Below are 12,264 nucleotides of genomic sequence, written 5' to 3'. Positions count from 1 at the left end.
TTATGCTAGCGAAGAACTTCGAATTCATTTATACGAGACATGTATTGAAAATCAAATATAGGGCATACCTTCGTGCAAACATATGTGTTCCGGTTGATATTAAATGGATTTAGTTGATGATGCGGTCTTCCACAAACTTTGATCCATCGAAGGCATTTTTCGTACTGGGTCTTCGGTTTTGGAAAGGGTACGAATCGAACTCCACCAACTAGCCTTTCAGGATACCTGTCGTCACTATTACAAAGTCCGTGACTACACCTCTTAAACATATTTTTTGTTAAATAACCCAAATACGCGATAAAACGCTAACTAAACCTATACTTGACCATGCAATGTTGTCTGAGAAAATGGCGGGAGCAAAAACGGGCTTTGGTTTATGCAGATCTCTGGCCTCTGATTGGTCAGTGACGCGGATTGCGCAATATCCACGGAGGGGTCAATTGAAATAATTCTGAAAAGAATAGTGGGACAACATTGCTCCAGAGCGATGTGAAAGACCAATTATCACAAATATTTCATTTCAGTTATTGCTTCCAAGGGTTGCACAACCCATTATCAGTTTGAAGGGGCAATTACATTTTTACAAAGGGTCAGAAATGTACAATTTTACTACAATTTTTATTTGACTATGTAAAAAGTATGTTTTTTGTTGCTAAATCAGCTACATCTTTGTTGTGCTCATTTGATTCTTCAGGTAAAATAGGTTGGATAACGAGTCTTTTGTAGTATTTTTTAATATGTCTGCTCAGTTTAAACTACACATTCACTGCATGTACTGTCTGATTTTTAATGTGTTTGTGTGTGTGTGTGTGTGTGTGTGCGTGCGTCTGCAAAATATGCATGTGCGTGTAGATACATATTTTCAAATCTTTTTCCAGTGGTTGCAGCCAGTCAGTCGGAAGGCATTACAAACTTTAATATCATGTCACACACCACACTGACTCCTGGTCACATCCATCCTAACAGCTGATCAGCACCAGAGTGCAAAACTTCACGTCCGGGATTAAAACAGCTGACAGGAGGGGGTTGTGTGTGGATGGCACAGACAATTCTGATGTGACAGAAGCAATGTAATTTAGTATGACCGAATGTAGAGGTGCATCTCAATAAATTAGAATGTGGTAGAAAAGTCCCTTTATTTCAGTGCATATACAATAAACAGTCATTAAACCCTTGGGAAAATACTTTTCAGTCATGAAATTCCTGCCTAATTTCTATGTTAAATATCATTCACATTGTTTCTTGATTGTTTATGTACTACAGTAGAACCTCTATAAAACGGACCCTGATACAACAGCTGTTGGATAAAACTGACCATCTGATTATCCAAAAATTGTTTCCAGTAGTCACTTAACCCTAGAGAACACATGGGGTTACAATTTTAAAAGGGTATTTGGATGTCTTGGGTTCTGTAAGGTCAAAATGGTGGCATGGTAAAGTGTTGTTCTCACATTTTTGAGGCCCCGGGTTCAATCCTGCCCACACCTGTATGGAATTTGCATGTTCTCCCTTTGAGCCTTGTGAGGATAAGCGGCTCAGAAAACAGATGGATGGATATAGTTACTTAAAATACCATCGACAAAGTCTGCTTGTTCCACAAGTGATGAGCCACATGATTCAATGCTGAAACAGAAGCACACCAGCCACTGAAATGATGTTTAAAAGAAATAAAAGACGTTACATTTTAGCAGAAAGAAAAAGGTTAGATGTTTGTTTATTCTCGGTGGGTTGATAAACTCGTCGTTATAATATTTGTACTGTAAAAGTTACCACTGCAGTGATTATTGATTTTTGCAAGCCAAGCCTATGCATATTTATGGTGACGGCGGCTGGGTGGGATGAATATAATTTAATCTACATAATCTACAAAATGGGGGCACTGCAAGAAAAGCTTGGGAACCACAGCTGTAGATCATCAATGTCAACATGACCAAGCACACTAGTGTGGTAAACTTAAATGGAATGCGAAACTTTTAAACATTTCAAGCTTCTTTTTTATTTATCCATCATAACCTTGTACTTTACTGAGTGATTTAGGCCATCCATCCATCCATTTTCTAAGTCACTTATCCTCACAAGGGTCGCAGGAGCGCCTGAGCCTATCCCAGCTGTCAAAGGGTAGGAGGAGGGGTACATCCTGAACTGGTTGCCAGCCAGTCGCAGGGCACATGGGGACAGACAACAGACACACTCACAATCACACCAAGGGGGAATTAAGAGTCCCCAATCAATGCTTGTTTTGGGATGTGGGAGGAAACCGGAGCAGCCAGAGATAACCCACACAGCCATGGGGAGAACATGGAAATTCCATACAGGTGGGGCCAGGATTTGAACCTTCCAAATCTTCTTTAATTCATTCTGTTGGGCACTTCTAACCACCGCCCCTCAAAAAAAATATAGCTCCATCCACCGCTGTTCAAATTACCTCCCCATCTGAAGACAATTACAACATTCCTGTACCACCAGAGGGAGGCATAAATCTTTCCATCAGTCATGGGAAGACATAGTGGTTGTGCGGTTTTCAGAAATGTCATGAGGCTTCTTGAATCCAGGATGCTTCACGAAATCCAACTACATTTCTCAGGTTTAGAAAATCCATCCCTGGTGAGACCCTTTCAATGGAGATCTTCTGTGAACCCTGATGATGAAAATCCTTTCGGCAGTTCTAATAGGATCTTTGAGTCTAAATCACATTTTATTCTTGTTAACGCTGCTCTCTTGCCCTGAAAGGGTGGCGAACAAAAGGAGGATTACAGTCATTTTACTTGGAGATTATGATGTTAAAAATAACCGCTTCTAGACAAAAGACCCTTACAGCTGATTACACTTCTCCTCAGCTGGGTGCAAGAGGGTTATAATAACTGGTTGCGGTCTACGGCACCAGTGGGTAGAAAGTCTGCGCCACAGTTCTGAGATTGTGGATATGAATCTCAGATCAATGTGCATGTTCTCCCAATGCTTTGTGTGGGCGTTCACCCAGTACACCCACTTCCTCCCGAGTTTTATAACAAGTATGTAAAATCATTTGAAAACTAAACTGTCTATAGGCGGGAATGTGTCCTGCAATTGCAACCAATCCAGAGTGTACCCAATTTAGCGACAATAGAATAGATTATGTATTTAAAATCCACAAAGCCGGATCTACCTTTTGAATTTTGCATCATTAAGTAAAGATAAGATTGAGCATACCAACAAGAACTAAAACAACCGACGTGTTTAAGATAAGAAGGCAAACAGAGATTCAATTGAAGCCTCATCACCAAACTGTCGAGATAAGTGACCTACTGAAATAAGATAAGATAGGGAGGAAGGGACCGTTGTAAGGGGAAATGGCTTGAAATTTGTAAAATGCCTACACTTTGAAATACTGCGTTGTGAGAGAAAAAACACAGAGTTGTAAATATTTCTGACACCATTTGTTTTTATGAGTAAATAGATATTTTCTGGCTTGCAATGTTGCAAAATAAGGCTTGAGCCATTTAAAAACATATATTCAAAACTTTCCCGTTTTTGTATATAGAAAATTACAGCATATGCTTTATTGAAACTTTAAAGTAAATGTAATGAATTCTGAATATTCTGGCATACTAGAGCATGTTGATACTGTCTGTCACAATGTAAAAAAATGTGCATACTATGTACACATTTACTGTATGTATTCTCTCACTCTCGTATATACACTTACACACAATAGCTATACAAAACACATTTTTGTAACAAGTTTAATAAACAGTGCATACAAGTTTATACCCTGTTATCCTCCCTGGATAAAGTGTCACATTGACTCATCACTTGTGCAAACAGAAGACACAAAGTTCAGTTAAAAAAGAAACAAATGGCATCACTTTTTTATGAAAAAAAGTAGCCTAAAAATACAAATGCACACATTTTCAGAATTTCCATTAGTGTCCATGTACAGCTGTCTGCAAGACACATCAACGCACACAAATTTAGGTGGTGTATGGTGAGAAAAATTTAAATAACTCATGGATGATTCATTTCAGTTCACAACAGAAATTTTGCATAACATAATGGATCTTGTTTGATGTCATTACACGGACTTAATTTCTGAAAAAGGCTTTTGGCATCATCGAGCATTTCTTTCGGCTATAAAGTACAGCAGTTGTTGAACTTTACGGGTACTCATCAGGGTTTAAAAGAGTTCGCTCATCAGGAACAACATCTATCTTTCATTTTTTTTCCCCAGAGATATTTTTATCTTCTGTTTTTAAAACATTTCACTTGAATAAAATAAATATTTTTATCAGCACATTTGAAGCTCAGAATAACTTCAGAGATGTCTACGCGTTAAAAATATACAATATTTGTATCATAGGAAGAGACTCAGTGCTAGAAGCAGTGCCAGTACACAGCTGTCCTGAAGTGTCCGAACTGCGGAGGAATGATACCACTGCACCTCCTCTGAGTCATCTAGAAACCACACAAAAGGGAATTCAGAACAGAGAACAGTATTTTCGTATTTTTATCATCTATATATGTGAGAAGATACTTTTTAGTGTGTCCTGGTTTCTTTAGTGGTTCATTGTGTATGTTGCAGATGTCTCAGAAAAAAATGTAAGGCTACAAAGGTAATCTAAATGTTGCATTTTTTTTATACCCTGTGTCTATGGATGTAGTGGATTTTCGTCTTTTTTTTTTTCGTAAAGAGAAGCCTCAGATGGTAAACGAGGGAGTGTATTCAGCAGCCGTTCAGGAGACCGTTTACACTGGAATGAGAACACTGTATGGGCTTCTTGTTGGATGCAAATTGGGAAGTTTCAAAAGTGGTCGTTTAACTACTGTGTATTTATGCGCCAGCGACACCTTTGTCTCACCCACACACAAACACATGAAAAGTACTCCCGTTGGGGGTTTTCTGTTTTCGAAAACAACAGCGACTTCCACATGTATAGTAGAAAAAAAACAACTATTATATATACACCTAATACGTGCATTGTGACAAAGGCCAAGTGTCATCCCTATAAACATTCTAAAATATATATTGTAATGAAAAATACATATAAAATTATTCACTTCAATGTCCATATGAAAAAAATAAATGTGAGCGCGTCATCCATGCACAAAGTTGCAGAAGTGTCATTCTACGATATCCAAGTGGTCGCCATATTGGCTGCATCCTTTGTAAGTAACGTCACCGGACATTCGCAAATGAAAACACGCGGTGCACCCTAACTATGGGAAACGAACACGTCCCTTCTGACACAGAAGCTCTTTTCAAAAAGGACAACACCACACAACCGAGTGAAGTTACCGGGGCATTATTACACTATTGTTTCGAACCATATTCAGATGATATGCGATCACGGCTAAACTGCATCCCCGTCCGATCCACTTCCGTGGCGGAGATGAGCCATCGCAGCTCATCGCAGCTGTCCGGTGTGGCTTAGGATGGAGCGGAGCCGTACTGCTTTCGGGGGGTGTTCATTGACACCGCAGTACGATGAACAACATAGTCAGCCGGGGCGCTTTACTGCGCGCACGCAGCTCAGTGACGTATTCTCGGCTGGGTTCTTCAGAGCCGCCCCCGTCTGCAAAGCCCGACGCGCAGCCTTCGCAGAAGCTGTGACCACCGAACGCGGCGCCTCAGCCAGTGTGGCTGATTTTCGGCGCCGTGGTGGCATATAATGGAGCCAAGGCGTGGTGCTTTTAGAGAGTTGTTCACAGCCACCCCAGTACGCGATGAACACTAGCGACCCGGGGCGCATTACTGCACGCACAAGGCTGAGTGAGACATCGTTGGCTGGGTTCTTCAGATTTGCCGCCGTCCGCGCAGCAGCCCAACGCCGTCTGACGCGCACATCGAAATATTTCATACGCGGAACTTTTGTTACGTTATGAGAGACCGATTACGTGGTTCGCCCCAAACTATTATTTTTTTAGCAGCTGAATACACACCTACCTGTGATTAGGAACCCACAAAGCTCTCGTCCTCTGCACCTGTGCAATCCATTTTCCACAACGAACCGGGTCTCTTTCAAACTTATGAAGGGTAATTCCATTCTCCCGAGTGTTCAAGCAATGTCCAGCAATGCAATGAGCCGGCATTTTGGCTAACACGAAGGAACAACGAGCTACCTTCCCGGAGGTAAAACAAATGGAAACAAACGGGTCCATTTGGGGGCGCCGCTGTCCTTTACGTCACTTTCCGCTTCTTCTCGAAAACAAATCCCTCAAGAGGATTTTCATCAAATCATGTTTTGTGGTGAAAAAAACGCATGGGCCCATATTGGCTGCCGTTTTTTCATTAATAACATACTAAAAGTCATCCATTTCATGACACTTGACCTTTAACATGGCATACATACCACAGTTTTTATGGAAGACATGAGGGAAGCAGTGCAGAAAACCGTAACCACAACGACAGTAAGAGCAGCCCTTCCGCGCCCATTCACCATGTGGAATCAGTCCGCAGTGCCTACAGGGGGAGGAAAAAAAAAAACAGGCACAAGGTGCGTTTACTATTACTCTTTTAGAATCTTTTTAGAACTGTTACAAGGGAAAAATGAAAACACTTGAATTGAATGAGCGGTTTTGATTTTAGTATTGCTGTAAATGGAGGAGGATGGACAGAATCATACTAAAAGAAGTCCAATATTTATTTTTTTTACTCCACGCTGTGCATTTTTTAAGTTATTTTTTAAAATGTATTAAAAATACTTGGTAATTGATGATGGAATGGTCGATTTTCATATATTAATATCAAAAATTGCACAAACATAGCTCATTAAATTTCATTTTGAAAACCAAAACATTTTACTGATGTATTTGAATTACAGGCAGTTTCTATCCACCACAAGGTCATAAATGTTTCTAAGATTTATTTTTGTCAGCCACACTAATGTTTTTTCAAATGCTTAATGCCAATATTTCTTTACCTGTCCAAAATAAAGCTTAATGATTTGCTGAATGTTTTCTGAGGATGCAATGGAGATTACTGGACATCTTGGACATTTTCCCCTCTTGCTGAATATGCCTTTTCAATTAAAATTAACACAAATTAAATTGAGTAAGTTCAAAATTGTTCTTCATCTTTTTTTTTTTTTTTATTTTATAAAATATCCTTGTCACTCAAGCCTGTCTTTACCATTACCGATAGCACGTTAGCAGTGCACCAGAGGGACCTGTGAGCTCAAGTGCCAGGATGAGGAAGCCATTTTGCATTTGCACAATTACAGATACCAAAATAAATGCCGTTATTTCTGAGATATGTATGAATATGTATGAAATTATGATTTGTCAGAACGATTGGATGTCTTTATGCCTATTATAAGAATCTAAAGACAAAAGTGTAATGGCTTTAATGACTTACTTGTGCAATAGGATCATTTATGCAGTGGTATCCGCAGAGTTTCAAGAGCAACACGAAAATTGAAAAATTTAAAATTGTCTTAACTGTTAAAAAAAAAAAGTGCATCACAACAGGCACCCATCATTTACACTTTCAGTAAGGATTCCCTTTACTAAGAATTCCAAATGTTTTAAGGTATATCATGAATAATCTTTTGAAAATGGCACTGTAAGTGTGGCTGTCTGGCAGCACAGTGGAGCAGCTGTAAAGCATTGGCCTCACAGTTCCGAGGACCTGGGTTCAATCCCAACCCTGCCTGTGTGGAGTTTGGATGTTCTCCCTGTGTCTGTGTGGGTTTTCTACAGGCACTCCGGTTTCCTTACACATCCCAAAAGCATGAAAAATGAATTGGACACTCTAAATTGCCCCTACGTGTAATTGGGAGTGTGGCTGTTTGTCTCTATGTGCCCCGCGATTGGCTGCCAATCATTTCAGGGTGTACCCAGCCTCCTGCCCGAGGGCAGCTGGGATTGGCTCCAGTACTCCCGCAACCCTTTTGAGGATAAGCGGCTAAGAAAATGACGAATGGATTGGTGTGACTCTCTAAGTATGCCAATTATTTACCCATATATAACCAAAGCTGCATGAAAAAAAAGGTATACAAATTTTTTTGAATGTTTTCTTTTTTTGGTGTCTTTACCATTATAGATCAAATTATAAAAAGTTGTATGTACTTGAACATGAACAATATCTGAAAAGCTAAGTCTAAACAATACATCTAGGCTAAAAGGATCCCTCTGATCAATCTTATTAGAAGGTGAATGTAAATTTGTGCATACCAGGAGTATTTCAGTTGATTGTGGGTATTTTTTGGGTATTTTTTTCTTTGTTTTTTTTGCCTTACCTGATGCGCTGGTTGTACTCACAACTCCGACCAGTAAAGAAAGGGGGACATGCGCAGAAGCTGCCCAGAATACAGGTCCCTCCATTCTTACAGCAGCTTCGGCTCTGTTCAGCAGCTAGAAAAAAAAGGCAAATAAAATAAATGTGCAGTACAAATTAAAGGAGAGACTTTTTTTTTTTTGAAGATGCACATTTTTAATTTCATCCCCAAAAAACAAGCAACACGATTTAGGGAAATATGTGTCCATTTTGTGTGTTTAATTAGTTCTGATTTTAATTTTGGTGCCAGTCAAGAGTCACCACATTTGAGACTGGGCCGGCGTCTCTCTGTGTCTGTGACGTAAAGCATGAACCAATGCATTCTTGTCATGCATCTGCTTTTCATCAGCAGACAAACACAAAGAGTCTGAACAAACATCAGAAAATAACAGAAGTACACTAAAACTAATAGATCCTGTATACTTATGTGTGCAAATAAGTACACACGGTTTCATATATTAGACAATTTCGTACTAGTGTGTGGTGTTTTCTTTGGTGGATGTTACTTATTAAGTGGCTTTATTTCTCACTGTTCATTTGAAGGTTTTTAAAGAAGACTGAAACATTGCTGGGTTAAAAAGACTGCCTGCTTTTATCAATTAATATTTTTTAATGACCTGCTGTCATGTCTGTTACTACATTTGAGTGACAAATACTGCAGGCTATGCAGACAGGAGCAATTTGGCTAGCTGTTACTTACTGTTTGTGAGACCGATGAAGGGCATGACAGCATTGGCATCACGGTGTTTACGGTCCCCGTTGTTTGGAAAGTTAACGTGGGCAAACTGATCAAGGAAATCCTGAGAGGGCTGCTGGGATTTGACCTCAGTGGGGGAAACAAGAGGGAATGGCGAGGGCTGACCTTTGTTGCACTCATCTCCCACACAACCTACAAATAAGAAGTCAAACAAAAAACTTCACTGGTGGGCGGTAAATGAGTTAATAAATAAATAAATAAATTCTTTCATCCTGCAAAAAGAAGCAGAGATTTTTTTTTGCAGAGATGTCAGGTCATTATTTTTGTCTATATTCATATTTTATATTGTTTGATATGGATGTGCTTTGATTTGAATATAACTTTTATTTCGACTGAGCCTATAACATTTGTATATCGATTGAAAAAGATTAAAATGTGGTAAAGTGATTATCATTTTTCTTTCATTCCCTTCTCAGTGAAAGTTACTCCATTTTACCACATTTATGTGCAATCAATGTTAAACAATACTGAAGCGGGTAAGACATAAAGGACCACAGTCAGGTTCATGAGACACTGTGGTGATCTACAACCAAGTATTTCAACATCGTGAAATAGCAAAAACATTCCAACACACGTTTTAAGGTTGTTATCAAAATAACAGTTTGTTGCTGAGCGAGGCAACTGGGATTCTTCACGGCAATAAAATAAAACAGTTGGAAACTAAATGTAATAGAAGCTAGAGAATATAATACTTATCGTGAGTAATGATATGAATTTTTTTTTTTGGGGGGGGGTGAATGTTACACAAATTGTCTGTCTAATTTTAACACTGACCTGATGGACCGTCTGCAGCAAAGCACTGTAGACAGATCAGCGAAAAAAATACAACCCTAGAAAAAGACCAAAATAATGAACATGCGCACGCATTAAAAAAACAAACAAAAAAGAATACATTTGCCACTGTTTTGTTGGTTATTTGAGGCTCACCTGCGGAGCTGCATCGTTGTCCTGAAGGAGAAAGAAAAAAAAGTTTTGAGAAATACTAAATGTAGGGTGGGGGCGGTCAATCCGTACACATAGTTACGCACTCTCTTCCTCTCGCTGAGGGCTGTGAAGACCATTCGAAAACGTTATTTTTTTAAACAGTCCGTAAAAAGTCAATTACAGTTGAAAGGTCCAGCGAAAATCCGACTAGGCACGAGATCAATAAGATTGTCTTTAAATGGAAATTGCTTCAAGTTTGTGGGGGAGGTGAGGGGGAAACGAAATGTCCGCTCTAACGGGCGTCCCGCTTTCTTTTGGTGCTGCTGCCCCCGCCGCAGGTGAGGCGACTCTCTCTCATCCAGGTGGGGGTGAGTGACCCCAGAAGTACCGCCCCCCTGGCTTGGTCGCCGCTCGCTTGTATTGCCTTTATCCTGCTCAGCAACGATGCGACAAACTCATCAAAGTGCCCAACTCAAAGGTAATCTTGGATCCGTTTTAATATCACTCCCAAATAGTATTGCTATGCGCTAGTTTAAAAGTAAAAATAGACCAAAATAATAAGAGAAGCAATAAGCACGTTGGATGAAAATATATTGTTTAGTTTCCCCCAAAATTCAGTTGACATTTTGATCGAAAGCCCGAAATTGTGCCAGTGGCTCTCTTCCTCCTCCTCCTTCCTCTTTTTTTTTAATATGGATATGAGCCTCATTCGCCAAACACTCTCATGTTAAATAAGTATGCCTACCACCAGGAAACAAGCTTTTCTCAGCACGCAGTGAGAAATTCGCTCTGCAGGATACGGAGACATTCGTGAGTTTGTTTCGGTGTTTCTAAAATTTGGACCAAAAAACAAATATTTCAGGTATAGTTTTGATTTGAAAGTTGCTCAATTGTGTTTGTTTTGGGAAAGCATTAGGGCTTGATCATCTGACCACACCCCCCACACCAGACGCTTATTTCAAATGGCTCATAGTATCATATTCTATTCAATGCTGCTCACATTATGTTATTTCTTGGCTTTTATTTAATTTGATACACAAATAAATATCTTTAAGCATTTCATTTTGTATTTTGGGTGAGAACAATTCCCCTAAGAAAATTGAGAAACACTTAAACTTTTATTATACCGTTGCAGGGAAGGACATTAAATTATACACAGTGTATTGGACATATTTCTCTAGCAGACAATACACATTTGAATACAATTAGTTAATGAATTCAATTAGTTTTTATAGTCACAATATCTATATTTATTAAAAATTTCAATTGAGCAAAAACTTTCACGTTAAATACCCATATTCACTTATTGACAGGGAGCAACCACCATTCTTAATCTTGGTGTCCATTTGAATTTGAGTAAAGTTGCCATTTCCTACATATTACAATCTTGCTACAACACACTGTTATGCAATTGCATTTGGATCAGAAAAACATTGCACTTTCATTTTTTATGATTTTGAGTAACTGCATATTCTTTGGCCTCTTATTTGGGTGTTTGACACATTTGGCAAAGATGAACTTTTTTATTGTTCTTAACTTCCTTATTCTTTTGATCACAATATCAGAAGTGGCCAACAAGTCTTCCATTCCTGCAGTTTTTGGAATACTGATCTAATGCAGGTATTACAGGAGGATGGATTTCAGATGATACCAGGGAAGAAACACTGACCATTGTGGCAAGATTTGTTTTAGTAGAACAACACACATGTTAAACAGATTTGTATTGGACAAATCATCTTCAATACCAATCATTTTTTTCAATTTTCGTTATAATCTGAAGGTAATGTTTGTATCCTTATTTTTCTTCTGAATATGCATTCTTTCCTTTCCCATCTCAACCACCCACATCCCAGTTGACTGTTGAGGAACAATCTGAGGTGGAAATTGGTATCTTGTAATCTGTGCCTGTGCAGCATCACAATGTGGTCTGGTCTCATGCTAATACACAGCAGGACAACCAGCAGTATGAAGAGAAAGCTAATCTGAAAACTCCTGGAAATCTACATCTGAAAGATCAGAGCCAACACCAACAAATGAAAGGCAAAGGGATATGTGAACACAAAGAGAAGTGCACCATGAGGCTTACTGCTGCAAGTATCTCCAGTTGTGGGAATTATGAGAATCAATGGGTGCACCAAGGAATTTTAAATTTTTTTTTTCCTAGAGAACCTGGCCTGTTATTTGGTCCTCATCATGTTTTTAATCAATTTGTTCTTGCTCAGAGGATGGGAAAAAAAAGAGAAATAGACAAATAACTTCCCAAAATTAAAATTTGCCTAGAAATATATGATGGGAAAGTATGAAAAACTTAAAAAAAAAAAAAAACCTCATC

General features: G+C 39.0%; 1 protein-coding gene across 2 annotated transcripts; it reads right to left on the bottom strand.

The window, feature by feature from the left end:
• Positions 1 to 3,589: 3,589 nt before the first annotated feature.
• Positions 3,590 to 10,912, bottom strand: tdgf1 (teratocarcinoma-derived growth factor 1). Of its 2 annotated transcripts, XM_061801646.1 has the most exons (7): positions 10,037 to 10,912; positions 9,936 to 9,956; positions 9,783 to 9,838; positions 8,952 to 9,140; positions 8,214 to 8,328; positions 6,327 to 6,436; positions 3,590 to 4,431 (listed from the first exon to the last, which is right to left on the bottom strand). In XM_061801646.1, the coding sequence occupies exons 2-7, from the start codon at positions 9,947 to 9,949 to the stop codon at positions 4,331 to 4,333; spliced, it is 585 nt and encodes a 194-aa protein (XP_061657630.1). In that variant the 5' UTR covers positions 9,950 to 9,956; positions 10,037 to 10,912; the 3' UTR covers positions 3,590 to 4,330. The 2 variants fall into 2 exon arrangements, with proteins under 2 accessions (XP_061657630.1, XP_061657629.1); XM_061801645.1 differs by having other exon boundaries at positions 9,936 to 10,912.
• Positions 10,913 to 12,264: the final 1,352 nt, after the last annotated feature.

This window comes from Syngnathoides biaculeatus, chromosome 17 (genome assembly GCF_019802595.1).
Source record: "Syngnathoides biaculeatus isolate LvHL_M chromosome 17, ASM1980259v1, whole genome shotgun sequence".
NCBI classification, from domain to species: Eukaryota; Metazoa; Chordata; class Actinopteri; order Syngnathiformes; family Syngnathidae; genus Syngnathoides; species Syngnathoides biaculeatus.
The sequence above is the reverse complement of the archived record's forward strand: the minus strand, read 5'-3'. Positions and strand labels throughout refer to the sequence as shown.

Excerpts from the sequence above, each read along its gene's own strand:
- tdgf1 (XM_061801645.1), bottom strand. The coding sequence starts at position 10,069 with ATGGTCTTCACAGCCCTCAGCGAGAGGAAGAGAGTGCGTAACTATGTG. Across the intron at positions 9,141-9,782 it reads TGCTGCAGACGGTCCATCAG|GTTGTGTGGGAGATGAGTGC; the intron begins GTCAGTGTTAAA and ends TCTTATTTGTAG. Across the intron at positions 6,437-8,213 it reads GAGTACAACCAGCGCATCAG|GCACTGCGGACTGATTCCAC; the intron begins GTAAGGCAAAAA and ends CTCCCCCTGTAG.